General features: G+C 35.7%; 1 protein-coding gene across 1 annotated transcript in view; it reads left to right on the forward strand.

The window, feature by feature from the left end:
- Window positions 1-19550, forward strand: part of LOC131693633 (GTP-binding protein 1) — a 152588-nt gene extending 133038 nt beyond the window's left edge. The window contains exons 3-7 of the mRNA XM_058981604.1: window positions 17263-17786; window positions 17839-18222; window positions 18281-18523; window positions 18592-18810; window positions 18871-19550. Coding sequence (XP_058837587.1) covers window positions 17263-17786; window positions 17839-18222; window positions 18281-18523; window positions 18592-18810; window positions 18871-19257 — 1757 coding nt within the window. The 3' untranslated portion in view covers window positions 19258-19550. The remainder of the gene's footprint in view (window positions 1-17262; window positions 17787-17838; window positions 18223-18280; window positions 18524-18591; window positions 18811-18870) is intronic.
- The last annotated feature ends 397 nt before the right edge of the window (window positions 19551-19947 follow it).

A 19947-nucleotide genomic window follows, 5' to 3' on the forward strand; every position in this document is an offset into this window, starting at 1 on the left:
TAAATCAATCATATCACCCCACATCCGCACACACATTCTTCTGAAAAGTGCCCGAGGAATTAAACATTTCATTCAGCAATGATGAAACTGACACACAACACCACATGCATGATTCATCTGGAATATCCGATTATGAGCAAGATCAAGAAATGGACAGGAGTAACCAACTAGGGCGTATATGTTAACCAATTTATTTGATCTTTATGGACAGCTCTCACCAATCTATTATAAACACGTATAATCCAGCAAGTCTAAGCCACACTAACCCTACTACAATACAAAACACAAATCCACTCACTCATCTTGGAAGGGAAGAGAAGAAAGTAGCCCTTCCACTGTCTTCACAGGCAGAGGTCGAACCGGGGATAGCAGACAAGGCTATCAATACGCCACTGTCTCAGCCAATCTCCGGTCTCCTGGTGAGAATAATAGTGATACGCAAACCCAGGACCTAAACACTACTACAGTAAAGAAACCACACCGCGGAACCAATTCAAGAACATCATCACATCGATCAGCAATTTCAAACAACCCACACAACGCGTCAGAACGTTGTATCGCTATTCAATGGAACGTGAATGGTATCAGAGAACGCTATACGGAATTGCAACTTTTGGCATCGGAATTTCAGCCAGGTATCATCGCTGTACAAGAATCGCGCCTCGCTCAAGCAGACATAATGAAAAAAAATTCACAGAAGCGAGTACAAATGGTCAATTCGTCGGGGCCAACATCTTGTGCCCAGATGGAGTAGCACTCGCTGTCCACAAATCATTAACACATAAGTTTCTGAGAATAAACACAAATTTACAAGTGGTAGCCGCAAGGGTAAACCATCCGATCGAAGCCACATACGTATCAATTTACATCCCATGTCACAGTGCCCCAGGCCAATTACACAACGAGCTAGAACAATTAGTGACCGAGTTACCACCCCCTATTGTCCTGATGGGTGATTTTAATGCCCACAGCTCACTTTGGGGTAGTAGCAAAAACGATGGTAAAGGAGCTGTAATTGAAGACTTCACAGCCCAACACAACCTTATAATACTCAACACTGGAGAACACACACCAAGAAGTGGAACCACCTCGGCTATCGATCTAACCATCGCATCACCACAATTGTACTAAACTACAGTGGCACGTGGACGCAGATAATCGTACGAGTGATCACTTTCCAGTGATAATCACCTCATCGCAATTTGTACCAGAGATTCGACGTCGAAGACGATGGATATATGATAGAGCGAATTGACGTTATTTGAAGATATCCTGCTAGAACGGATTCACCGTAACCAGTCATACTCAGCAGAAGAACTGAGCGACGAAATAATCAATGCAGCAGAACAGTCCATACCAAAATCATCGGGAAAACTTGGCACTAAAAGTGTTCCTTGGTGGACCACAGAAGTACGAGCGGCAGTTAAGATTAGGCGAAAAAAACCTAGAGCATTGAAACGACTACACAACGATGATCCAATGAAACAGCAAGCCTTGCAAGAATTTCAACAAGCACGAAACGAATCCAGAAAAGCTGTAAATGAAGCAAAAAAGGCCATCCTGGGACACCTTTGTCTCCGGAATCAATTCACAAATTACCCGGAAGCGAGTTGTGGCGTAAAGTGAATGCATTACGCGGAAAAAGGAACATTCACAAACCGGTCTTGGTGGTGAATAATCAAACATAGAGGATGCCTTGCAGATTTCAGAGAACTTAGCCTGCTACTTTGAATCTGTTTCTCAGCCACAGTCAACTAACACTTGCTAGAGGAGGAGACGGTCCAAAATCTGAATGAAAATCAGGAGACTAATTTCAACAGCAACTTCTCTCTAGAAGAATTTCTCTGGGCTCTAGACAAGGGAAGGAAACACATCAGTGGGAGCTGACAACATCAGTTACCAAATGCTTCGACGGTTACCTTATCGCATTAAATTACAAGTACTTGAAACAATCAACAAAATATGGAGTACTGGAACAATACCCCAACAATGGAAAGAAGGCATAATTATTCCGTTACCAAAACCGGGAAAGGACACTTAACAAATTGGTAATCAACGTCCGATCACACTGCTAAGCTGCTTCAGCAGAATGGTCAACAGACGATTAACAGCTCACATCGAAAAAAGGGCGATTTAATACTCATCAATTCGCCTTTCGAAAAGGTAGAGGAGTGGATACCTACATCGCTTCATTGGAGAGTGCCATTCGAGAACCCTTCGAGGACCGTAAACACTGCGAAGTGTTGATGATCGATCTACAAAAAGCCTACGATAAAGCAGACAGAAACAAAATTATTTCAACTTTAATCAGCTGGGGAATTAATGGACGTATGTTGAAATTTCTCAAAAATTTCTTACGAACAGACACTTCCGCGTAGCCATAGGGGATTCATTGTCTTCAAGAAAAGTGCAAGCTACCGGGGTCCCTCAAGGATCCATATTATCGGTCACCTTGTTTCTCGTATTAATGGAAACGGTCTTCGAAAGGATCCCTAGAGGTCTACAAATATTTGTGTATGCAGACGACATTTTGATTTTGGCTATCAACAGAAATGCTAAACAAGTTCGACGCAAAATTCAAGTAGCAGCAACGGCACTAGAAACATGGGCTGAACAAACCAAAATGTGTATATCGGTTGAAAAATTGTGCTACATGCATCTGTGCAAGAAACGTAAACATCCCGAACTACCTCCAGTTATAATTAACAACGCATCAGTACCAGAAGTGCAATATGCTAGAATTCTCGGCGTGACTGTCGACAGACGGTTGAATTTCAAATGCCATGCAGCAGCAGTTCGACGAAATACGCAGTCTATGTAGAATCTGCTGAAGATCTTAGTAACAGAATGAACGGAGCAACAAGGAAATCTCTGCTTCAAATAACAAATGCGGTAGTGTTACCAAAATTACTTTTGGGTTTTCGTTAACTAACAGCGGTAGTGTAACAGCGATCAAAAGTATGCAACCTTTATACAACTCAGCTATACGGGAATCCTCAGGAGCGTTTCGTACGAGTCCAATAGACTTAATCATGGCTGAATCTGGTCAACTACCTTTTTGACACTCCATGTAACTAGTAAGGCAATTAGACTAATGGAACAATCAAGCCAAATCTTCCCAAATCTATCGCCAAGTAATGGAAGTATATATAATATATATATATTATATATATATATATATATATATATATATATATATATATATATATATATATATATATATATATATATATATATATATATATATATATATATATATATATAATATATATATATATATATATATAATATATAATATATATATATATATATATATATATATATATATATATATATATATATATATATATATATATATATATATATATATATATATATATATATATATATATATATATATACATATATATATATATATATAATATATATATATATATATATATATATATATATATATATATATATATATATATATATATTATATATATATATATATATATATATATATATATATATATAAATATATATAATATATATATATATATAAGTATATATATATATATATATATTATATATATATATATATATATATAATATATATATATATATATATATATATATATATATATATATCTATATATGGAGCATTCCACGGAAAATTTGCCACAAATTTTTTTTTGCCAGATCAATTTTTTTGACATGAATTTTTCAATAGCGCCTTGTGAAAAACGTACCGTCACGCGCTTCGCTCGTACTGAGACTTGGATGTATGAAGTTTTACCCACCAGCGCGTTGTGTAAAACACACTTGCGATTAACTTTACTATTTATTGCATTTAGATGTATGTTTAATTTCAGATTTATTTTGTCTTAATCATTCAAAAGTGTTGCCGGAAGAAAAGATCTTCAGTTTTAATTTGAAGTCCACGTTCGTCTCATCATAGTGAAATGATTGTGGTCCAGGTGTGGTTTGGCATTTTTCGAAACAATTCTGTGGATTTTTTTTCTGCTCTTGCATCAGAATAAATTGGTTCGATTGGCACGTTTTCCTATGTTATTCTGAGATTTGAACTTGAAACATTGCGTGACAAAGCAGCTTTACTTGCTACATCGTACGACTCAGTTGCGGTCCACATTTGATCATCATTGATCATTTGTAAACTGGCTCGACAAATAATGGCTTCGTCACAAGCACCTTTTCCATGGGCTTTTGTGCGAAAAATGTCACTGTGTGGGGTGAATGCAAAATTAAAATTAAAAAATTAGTACAACGTTTCACATTTTTAAGATGTTGACGAACACCATCAGAAAAATAAATGCAAACATTCAAGGTTTTCAAAAAGAATGGAGTTAAGAGTACGACGTAGAAACGATAGGTAACTAAACTGAAAACAAGATTTAAAAAGTGCCAGAAACTTAAAAAGCATTCGTTCAACATTTTTGCAGAACTTCAGCAATCATTTATCGCCAGAATACAAATATCATATTTTAATCATTTTAAAAATTATCTCATACAAAGATATTCCCATTTGTTTTATATTATAAAATCAACTACAAAATTGAGTATAAAACAATAACAATCTAAAACAAACATAACGCATTAGCTGTGTATGTTTTCCTTTAGGGGGGCGTCTGATGTAAAGTGCTTAAACCGAAAGTGATTTTGGTTTACGATTTTGAAGGTAAGGCAACAATGGATCTCTTTTGTAATGTTAAGGTTTATTTATACATTCATTATGTACGAGAAAAAATTGCAGTCACGCAGAACCACACAAGCGTTCCAAGAGTAGACGTCCAACCATTTCCACGTCGAGGAGCGCCACGGCGAGTATGATAACTCCATATCAACATTTGAATAGGGCTAATAAGATTTGTAAACAAACTTTTGTTTTGCTGATTTCTCCTAATTTGTTATCATTTCAACACAGAAAACATTTGAAATTGATTCTACCAAGGATAAAGATGTTGATTCATGTGTATTTTTCATGAAATTCAACTCGGTAGCGAAATAATGAGCGAAATAAGTTTTTTTTACAAAAGCCTCATTAGCCCTTTTGAAGAATTACTATTGAACTCTTGATAAAATTGACTGAAACAGGAAATTCAGTAAGATTTTTAAAATTTGGACTATTATTTACTCGATTAACAAAAAAATTATAAAATGGTTTGAATTTTGGAACATGGAATAGCCTTAAAAATCCAAAAAATCTGATATTTTTATGTAAAATTCACTCATTTTTCTTAAAAATAATGAGAGAATTTTTTTTTATTCAGTTTTCCGTGGTTCATTGAATAATTATTATTGTTTATTTTTATTTATTTCTAATAAATAATGAAGTTAATTGCAAGTGTGTTTTACACAACGCGGTAGAGTGTAAAATCTCATACAGTCAAACCTGAGTACGAGCGAAGTGCGTGGCGCGCAAGGCGCTATTGAAAAATTCATATCTCCGTAAGTATTTAATTGCCCACTCCCAAATTTTTATAGCATCAAGAAAAATGATTTTCCCATTTCATACAATAAAAAAAAGAAAAAAAAATCATGTCCAAGTTTGGAAAAAATCGATATGCTTAAAAAATTTCAATATTTTCCATGAAACCAATACGTTGAGTAAGTATTAATATACTTCATCCGAAAGCTGTGAAAAAGGCGCACATTTCATGTTTTGGGAACTTTTTGGTACCTTCTTTACTTTTGACAGTACGAGCGATTGAAAAAGGTAGATTTATTTTAAATAGTGAAATTAAACAAAAAATCTCGAAAGTCTCGCCTACTATGTTGAAATAAAAAACTACGTGTCGAATATTTTTGATTACTAAACCGAGAAAAAAATTGATCTGGGCAAAAAAAAAATTTTCTGGCAAATTTTGCGTGGAATGCCCCATATATGAAGAATACCAAAACCAAGAAAAAATACTATTAATTTACCTTGGTTTTGATATACTTTTCTATATGAAAATACAGTTTACAAATTTTCTATTGCGATTAGAGCTATGTTCACCTGTTAAAACATGTTAAGATATGTGTAAAGAACAACCTTTGATGATATGTGGGCATGTAGGACCTATCAAATCAGAGTGTAAGTGACCTTCCTATGGAAACATAGCAAAAATACGATTTTTGATTGGAGACACCTCTAAATCATGTCCAAATGAAGCCATTTTTGGCGAAAGTTCTTAAATTTACACCTAGAACAAAAATTTGAGCTGACCCTTGTATATTTCAAAACTTTTTCAAAATGTGGAGAGGCCTAATATATATATATATATATATATATATATATATATATATATATATATATATATATATATATATATATATATATATATATATATATATATATATATATATATATATATATATATATATATATATATATATATATATATATATATATATATATATATATATATATATATATATATATATATATATATATATATATATATATATATATATATATATATATATACAGGGTGTTTGGTTCATGGTTAAGAATCTCTCGGGGGGTGATAGACTGCCATATTTGGAGAAAAAAATTGTTCTACACATATCATCAAATCTCAACCGTTACAGAGTTATTGAACTTTTTGTGTAAAAAACTTATTTGTCATAAAATACCTCTAACTTTAAAAGTATACTTTGTACTTTAAATGTTTCAGTTCCATTCGAAAGGTGAGAAAATTTCCTATTGAATGGTGTTCTCATATTTTTTAAGTAATTAGTTTTAATTACCTTTTAGCTGTAAAGTAGTCAAGAGTTAGTGTTTTTGAGGAGGTTTTTGCTAATTTTCTCAAAATAATGAAGTATGATTATAGCAATATCCATTATCCAAAAGTTGGGTTTTAGGACGATTCATGATTTGTTCTTGGACGTCATATTTCTATCTCTTCTCATTTCTTTGTAATTTCGTTACTACACTTTTCCTGTAACCGACTTGCAAGTGCTTAAAAGACTAATCTAAAAAATATGCTTTATATCGTTATTTACAAGATTTCATTGGAAAGCTGAGAAAATGTCCTATCAGTGTATGTACAAATATCTTTTAGTTAAGTGTACTAAATGATTTTTTACTAAACAAATAACTCAAAATTTGTGTTTTTTGGAGAGTTTTTTAATTATTCTAATTATTAATCAACAAAATTTATCGTAACTATTGTTCATTTGATGCCCCTTAATGTTCTCTATATTTTTTTATTAGACACTTTGTCTATATCTCTTTTCATTTTGCTGCTATTTAATAGTTAACACAGCATGAGCTCGCCACAAATGTAGTGGGTTCGAAATCATTATTTTTGCATATGAAACGATGTGATAAAAACGATTTTGCCTCGAAATCAAAAGAGATAATTGAATGGAGTCAAAGAAAGAACTGTAGAACTTGCTGAGATGCATTATTTCCATGATAATAATGGTGATGTTTATTATTTACTATTTTAAGAAAATTAACGAAAATGCTAATAATAGCACTAACTTCAAACTAATTTACTTTTAAAAGAATACTAAATTCACTTAACTGAAAGGTATTAATACATTTTTCACTGTAAAATTTTCCTGGCTTTTGAATAAAAGGGAAAAAAAGTACAATAAGTGCCGTAATTTTTCAATTAGAGCTGGTACTAGTGAAAATGAGATAAAAATATCCAAGTTGAATAACCCAAAATCATGAAAATAAGAAAAGGTAAGTGTATCATATCAAAGAACAAATTAAGCAGCTCATCAAGACTAACAATCTGAATTGTTAAAATGATGAAGTTAACTATTAGGATTTTCAAGAAATGAACGAAGAATCGTTTGAAATTGTTTAATTTTCAATAAATTACTTTGAAAAGGCTACTTAAACTCATTAGCTGAAACATGTGAGGGCATCACTCAATGCGAAATTTTCTCACCTTTCGAATGGAACTAAAACATTTAAAATACAAAGTATACTTTTAAAGTTAGAGGTATTTTAAGACAAATAAGCTTTTTACACTAAAAGTTCAATAACTCTGTAACGGTTGAGATTTGATGGCATGTGTAGAACAATTTTTTTCTCCAAATATGACAGTCTATCACCCCCAAGAGATTGTTAACCATGAACCAAACACCCTATATACAGGGTGTTTGGTTCATGGTTAAGAATCTCTCGGGGGGTGATAGACTGCCATATTTGGAGAAAAAAATTGTTCTACACATACCATCAAATCTCAACCGTTACAGAGTTATTGAACTTTTAGTGTAAAAAACTTATTTGTCTTAAAATACCTTTAACTTTAAAAGTATACTTTGTATTTTAAATGTTTTAGTTCCATTCGAAAGATGAGAAAATTTCGCATTGAGTGATGCCCTCAAATGTTTCAGCTAATGAGTTTAAATAGCCTTTTCAAAGTAATTTATTGAAAATTAAACAATTTCAGACGATTTTTCGTTCATTTCTTGAAAATCATAATAGTTAACCTCATCATTTTAATAATTCAGATTGTTAGTAATGATGAGCTGCTTAATTTGTTCTTTGACATGATACACTTACCTTTTCTTATTTTCATGATTTTGGGTTATTCAACTTGGATATTTTTATGTTATTTTCACTAGTACCAGCTCTAATTGAAAAATTACGGCACTTATTGTACTTTTTTTCTTTTTATTCGAAAGCCAGGAAAATTTTACAGTGAAAAATGTATTAATACTTTCCAGTTAAGTGAATTTAGTATTCTTTTGAAAGTAAATTAGTTTAAAGTTAGTGCTATTATTAGCATTTTCGTTAATTTTCTTAAAATAGTAAATTATAAACATCACCATTATTATCATGGAAATAATGCATCTCAGCAAGCTCTACAGTTCTTTCTTTGACTCCATTCAATTATCTCTTTTGGTTTCGACGCAAAATCATTTTTATCACATCGTTTCATATGCAAAAATAACGATTTCGAACCCACTACATTTGTGGCGAGCTCATGCTGTGTTAACTATTAAATAGCAGCAAAATGAAAAGAGATGTAGACAAAGTGTCAAATTAAAAGTTATAGAGAACATTAAGGGGCATCAAATGAACAATAGTAACGATAAATTTTGTTGATTAATAATTAGAATAATTAAAAAACTCTCCAAAAAAACACACATTTTGAGTTATTTCGTTAGTAAAAAATCATTTAGTACACTTAACTAAAAGACATTTGTACATACATTGATAGGAAATTTTCTCAGCTTTCCAATGAAATCTTGTAAATAATGATATAAAGCATATTTTTTAGATTAGAGTCTTTTAAGCACTTGCAAGTCGGTTACGGGAAAAGTATAGTAATGAAATTACTAAGAAATGAGAAGAGATAGAAATATGACGTCCAAGAACAAATTATGAATCGTCCCAAAACTCAACTTTTGGATACTGGATATTGCTATAATCATACTTCATTATTTCGAGAAAATTAGCAAAAACCTCCTCAAAAACACTAACTTTTAACTACTTTACAGTTAAAAGGTAATTAAAACTAATTACTTAAAAGATATGAGAACACCATTCAATAGGAAATTTTCTCACCTTTCAAATGGAACTGAAACATTTAAAGTACAAAGTATACTTTTAAAGTTAGAGGTATTTTAAGACAAATAAGTTTTTTACACAAAAAGTTCAATAACTCTGTAACGGTTGAGATTTGATGGTATGTGTAGAACAATTTTTTTCTCCAAATGTGGCAGTCTATCACCCCCCGAGAGATTCTTAACCATGAACCAAACACCCTGTATATATATATATATATATATATATATATATATATATATATATATATATATATATATATATATATATATATATATATATATATATATATATATATATATATATATATATATATATATATATATATATATATATATATATATATATATATATATATATATATATATATATATATATATATATATATATATATATATATATATATATATATATATATATTAGATTAGACCTCTCCACATTTTGAAAAAGTTTTGAAATATACAAGGGTCAGCTCAAATTTTTGTTCTAGGTGTAAATTTAAGAACTTTCGCCAAAAATGGCTTCATTTGGACATGATTTAGAGGTGTCTCCAATCAAAAATCGTGTTTTTGCTATGTTTCCATAGGAAGGTCACTTACACTCTGATTTGATAGGTCCTACATGCCCACATATCATCAAAGGTTGTTCTTTACACATATCTTAACATGTTTTAACAGGTGAACATAGCTCTAATCGCAATAGAAAATTTGTAAACTGGATTTTCATATAGAAAAGCATATCAAAACCAAGGTAAATTAGTAGTATTTTTTCTTGGTTTTGGTTTGGCGTGTTTGTGTGCTATTGATTTTCCTCCTATTTCGTTGGAAGTCGCTGCAACGCGCGATGGGTATTAGCTAGTACACTATAATATTATTGGGTAGTCTATAATAAAGCAATAAGAATCAGAAGAGAGAGTCCCATCTGCACAGGCGCCTATTTGGAAGGTGCTCCACTAATAAGTAATTTTCCTTTCAGCTATATATGAATAATGCACTTGCACTTCACTATTTAATAGATACCTGGTATTTCGATTACTACTTGTAATCGTCTTCAGTGTTTGTATCAGTCTATAGGAAATTACGGGATTGCTAAGTCTTTTATCTTGGAAAAATAAGTAAGCTGTGGCCAGTAAGTACCTAGGCGCGTGAAGCTGACCTTTTTTGCATGCTTTTTCAGAAAAACATAACCTAACTATAGAAGATATTAAATTTGAACGTCAAATCTCCAATCCTTGGAAATTAGACGTAGCTGAAAGCCTAGAAATTTTCAAACATTCCTCTCCTTCCTTGCTAAATCGACACTAAGGTAACAGATATTCATGGCCATTCGAAATATTACCTACGTGCAAAAAACAGCTTCACACTCCTAGGTACCTAAAACTGAACGAATTAAAGAGTGCGATTGGAAATTGGTTTGTTAAGAGTTGATGAGGAAAGCCGCAAAAAATATCAAAACGAACTAGATAAACAATTAACGGATATTCAAACTGGGGCACAGACGGTAGAGACAAAATGGGGCGGAAAGAAGAATGCGATAAAAACGGCGGCGTAGGCTTCCATTAGAAAGGAAATCGTTCTGTTACACGAAGGATCCTCGGATGAAAGCGGATCGGATCCAACAAGAGAGGAAATAGAATACATCGTAAGGAAAATGAAAACACTGCGCCGGGTGTAGATGGTATATCTATAGAACTTCTAAAGTACGGGTCAGACGCCTTGATAGATGAGCTAGTTGCCTTGTTACGACAGGTATTCCAATGTTATGTGGTTCCTAGTGGATGGATTTCAACGGTTCAAGTGCCAATAGCCAGAAGTAAAACCCACAGTATACTAGAGATGGGCAATTCGTTCGCGAACGGTTAAAGTGAACTGGTTCTTTGAAGAGAATGAGCGAACGGAAGTTCTTTTTAAAAGAACGGTAGTTCTCAATTCTCTTCAAAGCGAATGAACTGAATATGACCCAAAGCCGTTTAGCGAATTTCTCGGACCGATTTTTAGGCGAACGAATGAAAATGAACTGACTTGCCGTCCCACAAACCGCTCTCTGTGCTCTCCCAGAATAAAACCGGCGAAGAACGACTCATAAGCGAACGACTCATCTCATTCTCTATTTCTCTAGTTATACATAATGAAGAAATCGCCACAATTGATGAACTTGTTAAGCATACAGATAATAGTTTGGGCAGCATCTGTTTGGTTCCTCTCCAAGAATCGAATGTTTTGAGAGACATTCGCTAGATACAAGTAAAATATCAGCTGAACGGAAGAACGGTTCATCTGAACTAGTTCTTTTTATAGAACTGTTTAGTCGGGAATGGTTCTTCGAAGTGAACTGTTTCGCCCATCTCTACAGTATACGGACGATTACAGATGCATAACGCTCTGTTCAGTTGCCTATAAAATCTACGCTAGAATGCTGCTAAACCGACTCGATCAACAAAACCCGCCAATGTTATCCTACCAAATGGCGCTCCAAAGCAGAAGAGGCACACGCGATCAAATATTCACACTACGCAGGATATTCGACGAAAGATGGAGGAAGGATAAACAATCAATACTGGTATTGGTCGATCTAAAACATTGCGTTTGATGCGGTGGACGTTTCAAAACTATCGGTGATTCTAATAGACATGGGAGTGTGACCAGGATTAGTTAATCGTATCAACACTGCGTGCATTGCGGAATGAACATCGCTCCTATGGTTTAGTGAAAGAACCCCAGTAATTAACAAGGCTAGGGGAATTAAGTAAGGATGTCCACTGAGCCCGAGATTGTTTATTTTACTGCTACACCTAATAACGCTACGGGAACTGATGCCGGAAATCAACCTGGAACACTATGGACACATCATTATACCGTGTATTCTAGCCTATGCGGATAATCTACTGTTCATATGCGAAACAGATAAAGACGTTGAAAGGATAATTGGTCTATTAATTCCACTGCTGGTCTCGGTTGGCCTAGAAATAAACACGAGTAAAACCTGCGTCCTCTACAGAAATCCCTACGACACTAAAAACGTCGAACCAGACTCCATGAGGAAATTCGGGCCGTTCGAGTTGAAAGTAGTTACAAAATTAGGTTACCTCAGTGCATTCGTAACGAGCAGCTTGACGCGGAAGGAAACAACAGCGGAAAAGATAAAAAGGCCAACAAGGCTTTTCACCCACTATGTGGCTTCTTGAAGAGATACAATTTTGAGATGGGAGGTCGTTGAAAGGCTTTACAACTCCTATATATCTCGAGTTGCTCGATACTCCATGAAAGTTTCCACTCTGCTCAAAAGCAACAGGAATGCCCTTCGCGATATGAAAAATTCCATGTTGGAAATCCTGCTGTCACTAAGCTCAGACGGAGAGCAAATCAGGAATGATATAAAAAATGAACAACACCTAGCCAACTGAGGAAGAGGAAAATATCGAGGAGACCGATCAACAAGAACAGATACCTCTACAACGGATGGCACCAAAGATACTGAAGGGAAAACCATCAACAACCAAATAATGATAGCACGCCTTAATTTCTATGGGCACATCTTAAGAGGGGAGGGGGAAATGAAAGTATACTGAGAACAGCGCTCAAATACAGAATCGATGAACCAAAGAAATTAGGAAGACCTGCTTTCACCTGTCGTACAATGATCAGACAAGATATTGAAAGGAGCGGCATAAATGCAGAGCAGTGGTAGGATTGGGCGCTTGAAAGCTGAAAAGAGAAGCGAAGAATTTGCTAAATACCATGGTGAAATCGGATTATGAAGTGAGCAGTGCTTCGGAGGAGGACAGTGAAATATATATGCTACCATCAGAGTTTGAAGGATTTGAAGGAAAGCCAGGAGTGCAGCGGATTCGAAGCGATGTAACCATCATGCATTGTTGGGGACTGGAGTTTGACAATCAAAAACGGTAACAAAACAACATTTAAAAGAGCTAACATAACATGACGTCTAGTGAAAATATTGCTATTTTTGTATTTAACACTCATTATATCGACATATAAACAATCTTTTCTTCTCATTTAATGTAGGTGGGTTAGTTACGTTGTAAGGACCATGAAGCTCATTTAAAGCTGAGCAGGAATACACAAACAGACATGGGGCACAGGTAAACATCAAAATGCCAGCACAAATCTCGAGATAAGAAAGATGATACCCTAAAGCTAGTATTGCGCTAGATAGATCAAGAAAAAGTCCGATATAATACTGCCAATGTACTGACGTATGAACGGACATACTAAATGACTTTATGCTTATTACATTATGCCAAAACAAACCTTCTATGGAGTGCATGTCGTCCGCATACACCAGCTAAGCCATTACCCAAACTATCCACCTGACCCGTACCAGGACTGACAACTATAACTGTTGCACCTGGTTTCGAAGAAAAAAAAATAGAATGGACCGGTGAATTATTTAAAAAATGATTTTTTCATCGACAAGCACCATTGTGGTGTGCCATGTTTAGTATCTCAGAAACGTCCGGAGATGCGTACCTTTCGGTTCCCAGAAGCATGCCAAGGAAAATGATTTTAACCAAATCCTTTCTGTGGCGTATTCTCAGATACAAATAGATTGAAATTAAAGAGAAAAGTCGATTTTTAAAACCGTGAGAGTAGAAGAGAGATTTGAGTGTGTATCTTCGTCGCGAGCGGTTGACTCTCGTAGAGCTCCCTTCAAGTCTGTTAATTTTCATCATTTTCGGCACAAAAGTATGAATAACGGTGCAATTTAACGATTATACAAAGTTAAGTGGCTTATAAAATCATTTTCGGCATATTTTCGACTGACGCGAGTGGTGACAATTTGTAAAAATCGAATTCCGGCAAATGAAAAAAAATCTTTTCCTCGCATTACGGACCGTCGATTCCCGATGCAAGGACAGTAAAAGTGCACAGAAAACATCTAGAAACACAGTGTACATTCTAAAAATAGTGAAAATGGCTTTTCAGAGAAAAAATTCAATCCGAAAAGTGAAAAATACGGCAATAAGAAAAATTGGCATATTCAAATAATTGACGTTTCACCGGCGACTACCAGGTGTCGCCCCAAAATTCTTCGCTCGAAAAGTAGGTGGCAAACCAGCCGGTCGGTGCTCAGCTATTTTCGTCCGCGTTCCTTGTCACCTATTTTTATTGGGTGTTCAACTGTTTTTTTTTTTGTTTTGTTGTAAATGAGTAGAGGTTTTGATTCTTTTATATTCGGGATTGCAGATATTTTGTAGCATGTAAATTTTGGGTGTACGTTGATGTGATGGCACTGTAAGGGAACACGTATCCGCCGGTCGGCCTAGTTTTCTTTGGACTGAGCCAACTAAGTTCTATGTTTGTTTAGGGTTTGTTTTATCAACGGGGGAACTGATCCAGAGAGCATTCAATGTGCATAGGGAAAGCACATGGCCTTATTTGAGTGGATTGATCACTTCAATCATATATAAGGTTTGAGAATTGACAATTCGCGAGAGGGATCGGGGACCGCTTATCAATTACCTTCAGTTATGTCAGCACGAAGAATAACTGTTTTGCTGTCATGTTCATTGGTCACCATGTGTATGTATGTAGCTTTCAATTCTATCTCATGCCTCCATGCGAGTCTAGGTCTATTGATGACATGTGGTCCTTAGACCGGCTGTCGGCCTTCTGCCGATAGTGGCAGAATGAGAGGGTGCGAACGGATCTAGCCGAGAAGACAATACCGTAAAAATGAATAGTTGTTCGGAGGTCGGCTTCAATGGGACTTTGATTTGGTTGGTATCGATGATCGCGGGTCTATACGTACTGAAAATTCGCCGCGTCTGCTTAATGAATCTAATTTCATTCTTTGGGTCAATAACGGAGTAGCAACTACGGGCGATCTCTTATGCTTATGCTTTTTAAAATCGTGAGAGTAGAAGACCCCTTTAAGCAGTGTTTTAGTGCGTGACATTGCCCGTCTCGTCCACAATTGTAATGAGTGATTCTAACGGGGAGCCCTTTCGAGAATCCAGCTTTACAGCTCCAGTAGGACAACTCTCGATATTATAATGCAAATGATATATAGGTAATAGAACCCGATGGAACTTTACATCGGGTTTGCAAATTTGAAATAATCCTATTTGAAACACTAGCAGTTGCTAGTTCAGCATCTCCATTCGATAAAACTGGTGGAGTGCTCTGGCTTACTTCTAGCAGCTCGTTCGTTCAGTACTCTTGGGGACTCATTTCCGGTACATAATGAATATTACTTCTTATTTCAAGGGGTACACGGAGGATTGCTGATTTATGTAAATGAAATACAAGTACAACTACAAATATGGAAGTATTTGTTTACCATGAAATTTCAAACAAAATACATTGCTGCAAATGATACTTTAGTTCATCAATCGAAAAGGTTATTTTTTCGTATAATCCGATTCCGCATTCTGAATCAATCAATCAATTAACCTTACACTCGAAAACATCTAGTAAACTTTTAGGGAGTTCGTGTCGGCCAGTCTCATTAACACCAATAATGTAGCTTACTGGTTGAAAACAATCTCATTTGCTTTTTCTTTCTTTGTTTATTATTTTCCACCATCTAGTGAAGTAGTATTTGTGTCGTGTGACGTGTACGTACATGAGCTGTAGAAAAGTCGACAGGAATGAACGCGTATATACAGGTTTCACCATGCCGAGCTTATAAAACATTAGAAATTTTCCTACTGTGAGCGTCAGTAAAAGGTGTGTGAATTTCACTTTTATCTGCGTGACGCATAACCTTCATTAAAAAATATAATAGGTTTTATTACCAATTTTTACCATTTTTTTGTTAACCATTTTTGTTAACGACCTATTGAGTAAATTTGTCAACAGTTTTTACGGCATTTAATTAGCAAGGGACTGGAAGGTGAAGTATATTTTTAAATATTTAGAGCCATAGTACTCAAGGGAGTGCATGGTGTTGAAGGGAGAAAGTTCAGAAAAGCGTGGAAGGATCATATATGCAAGCTTAGAGCTCTAAGCTTGCATATATGATCCTTCCACGCTTTTCTGAACTTTCTCCCTTCAACACCTTGCTCTCCCTTGAGTACTATGGCTCTAAATATTGAAAAATATACTTCACCTTCCAGTCCCTTGCTAATTAAAAACCGTTTTATTACCAAGCTATTAAATTTTACGTACATCAATTCAAATTGAAAGGATGCCCATTTGGTTAACATCACCTGATTCATTTTCTAGTAAAAAATACGTTTCTGGTTTGTTCAGCGTGGGGAGCCGGATGCGTGGTCATACCCAGGAAAGTTCAACCGGAAAATTAGCCGGGAGGTGACACGCTCTAGTTCTTATTCAGGCTCCAGTGACACAACGGATTCCAGATAGAATCAGTTGTGTCGCTGGAACCGGAATACAACTAGAACCAGCCAGGGCTCCGGCTCATTTCACCATAAAGCACTGCCCACATTGACAAGTGCAATGGGTTAATTCAAATGAGATTCTTCAATGTATTAAGAGCTTGATTTGTAAAGCCAAATTTACACCTTTCCGATCCGATTCAGCGACGGTTCAGTAACGTGCACGGACGCCAATATTCTTTTATACAACCAAATGCGAGCATTCACACTTATCCGGGACGGTGCCGTGCCGGAAGTGTGAAAGCTCGCATTTAATTGTATGAAAGAATATTGGCGTCCGTACACGGTACTGAACCGTCGCTGAACCGGATCGGATAGGTGTAAATAGTGCTTAATGCACTGACACTAAGAATTATCCCTGATTGGGCAATATTTTCAGATGGCAGCGAGAGTGGATTGGAAGCAGACGAATATGCAGCATCTGTGGCCACTTTGCAATCACTAGCAGCAATGTTAAATGCTGAATGTGTTGAGCTGCGACTACGAAAAGGCGAAAAAGGAGCAACTGGGCAATATCTAGTCCGTTCGAAAGTAGACGATAATGATTTCACCGAGATACGCGTTGCAGTAGTAGGGAACGTAGATGCCGGTAAATCTACACTACTGGGAGTACTGACACATGGTGAACTGGACAATGGTCGAGGCTTCGCTAGACAACGACTTTTTCGTCACAAACACGAAATAGAAAGTGGTCGAACAAGCTCTGTTGGTAATGATATTTTGGGATTCGACAGTGTTGGTAACGTTGTAAACAAACCCGATCACGGCACATTGGACTGGGTGAAAATTTGCGAAAAATCTGCCAAGGTCATAACCTTCATTGATCTAGCTGGACATGAGCGATACCTAAAGACAACGGTCTTTGGCATGACAGGACACGCACCGGACTTTGGAATGTTGATGGTTAGAAAAAAAGTTAGTTTTTTTACATTGAAACATTTTCTTGCTATTCTAGATCGGAGCCAATTCGGGTATAGTAGGAATGACGAAAGAACATTTAGGCTTAGCGCTAGCCCTCTCAGTTCCAGTATTTGTAGTTGTTACAAAGATCGATATGTGTCCGCCAAATGTATTGCAAGAAAATTTGAAACTCTTGTACAAAATTCTCAAATCACAAGGATGTCGTAAAGTACCCGTAATGGTGAAAACGACTGACGACGTTGTGCTCAGTGCTACAAATTTTGTTTCCGAGCGATTATGCCCAATATTTCAAGTATCTAATGTTACCGGCGAAAACCTGAACCTGTTAAAAATGTTCCTTAACCTTCTAACAGTACGAACAACAGGGAACGATACCCTTCCGACTGAATTTCAAATTGATGATACATACGCTGTGCCGGTAAATGAAACTAATCATCCCCAGATTCTGCAGCTAGTAATTATGTATATATTTTCAGGGCGTTGGTACTGTCGTTTCAGGTATAACCCTTCAAGGTGTCGTTCATTTGAATGACATACTTTTGCTCGGACCAAATCCACTGGGTGATTTCCAATCGATTACGATCAAAAGTATTCATCGAAAGCGAATGATTGTTCGTGAAGTGCGAAGTGGTCAAACGGCAAGTTTTGCTCTGAAAAAAATAAAACGATCCCAGATCAGAAAGGGTATGGTGTTGGTTAGTCCAGATATCAATCCTCAAGTAAGTATTCTTCGAACAACGGATCAGAAACAACCATAAAAAATATATGCTCTATTTTGTTGCAATAGGCTTGTTGGGAGTTTGACTGCGAAATACTTGTCCTGCACCATCCCACAACTATATCAAGTAAATACGGCCGTTGGTCAGCGATGGTACACTGTGGCAGTATTCGACAAACGGCACAAATCTTGCAAATGTCAAAGGAATGTCTACGAACAGGCGATAAAGCGGTTGTGCGATTTCGTTTCATAAAAAATCCTGAATATATGAAACCGGGCCAGCGAATGGTATTACCTTGAAATGTTTTGTTCAATCTAATGTATAGAAAATGATCTTTTCTGTTGCAGGTGTTTCGAGAGGGTCGCACAAAAGCAGTTGGAAATGTGATAACTCCACTTTATACACCGGGTTCTGTTCAACAACGTACAAAGCCTAACAAAATGCAAGGTCGGAGTTCAACTTCAGGACAGCAACTTAATGCCCCAAAACCGCTATCCAAAGGCACACATGATGTGACTTCCGACGCACCATCACCCCTAACTGGTACTTCTGTTTTGCTAGATATAGGTACGGATAAACGAAATAATCGACCAAGTAATATGCATAAAAAACATCGTGGACCATCATCTGCTAGCACAACAGGGGCAGCTTCGAGTTCTACAAATGATTCATCGCCCACCTCTTCCCAACAAAATTCGTTCGCAAACGAAGCGATCTCTGTTGCAACAAACTAACAATCTGACAGAAAACAAAATGAAAACTCACTTCGAAAGAATATTGTCAATTGTTGTAAGTTTTAACCCTCGACTTACTTCTACTTAACACCATCGGAATTGCTGGCAGTCTGTTAAAACAAGTGGAAAAATAAATGTAATCAGAAGCAGTACTATATTCGACCTGAGTTACAGAACACACAACTTAATAAACCATACCTTCAATTGAACGGTATATTGCTTTTTCCATTGCAGTAACTGTACATTTTGGATTTTACCGGAGAAATATATTTTTGTTAAACAAAACAAATCAATGAACGCTACAAATTTTTTCCCTGGAACGAAACTTTAATTTTAGATATCCAGAGTCTTGTAGTGATTCGGATTGTAAACAGCCCAAATTTAGTGGACGACGTTCGTGTTTTGGGACCCGACCCCTATCTCTATATTCGGTACAGTGAAAAGGTGTCACACACAGCATGATAAAAATGAGCATGATGCAGGATTGCCACTATTTTTCGAAGAAAATCTGGCAGTTCAACTAAAAATGTCTGGCAAAATCTGTCACTTGACAGCGACCTCAGGGCCCATATTATTGGCTCGAATCAAAACTCGTCGAAATGTCAATTGACGATAGGTTCATCCGGAGTGTTCATTTCTCGACAAACATGTGATTACGGCCTAAAAGCCAACTGTCAAAATCCACTTTGA

Source organism: Topomyia yanbarensis, chromosome 3 (genome assembly GCF_030247195.1).
Source record: "Topomyia yanbarensis strain Yona2022 chromosome 3, ASM3024719v1, whole genome shotgun sequence".
Taxonomy (NCBI): Eukaryota; Metazoa; Arthropoda; class Insecta; order Diptera; family Culicidae; genus Topomyia; species Topomyia yanbarensis.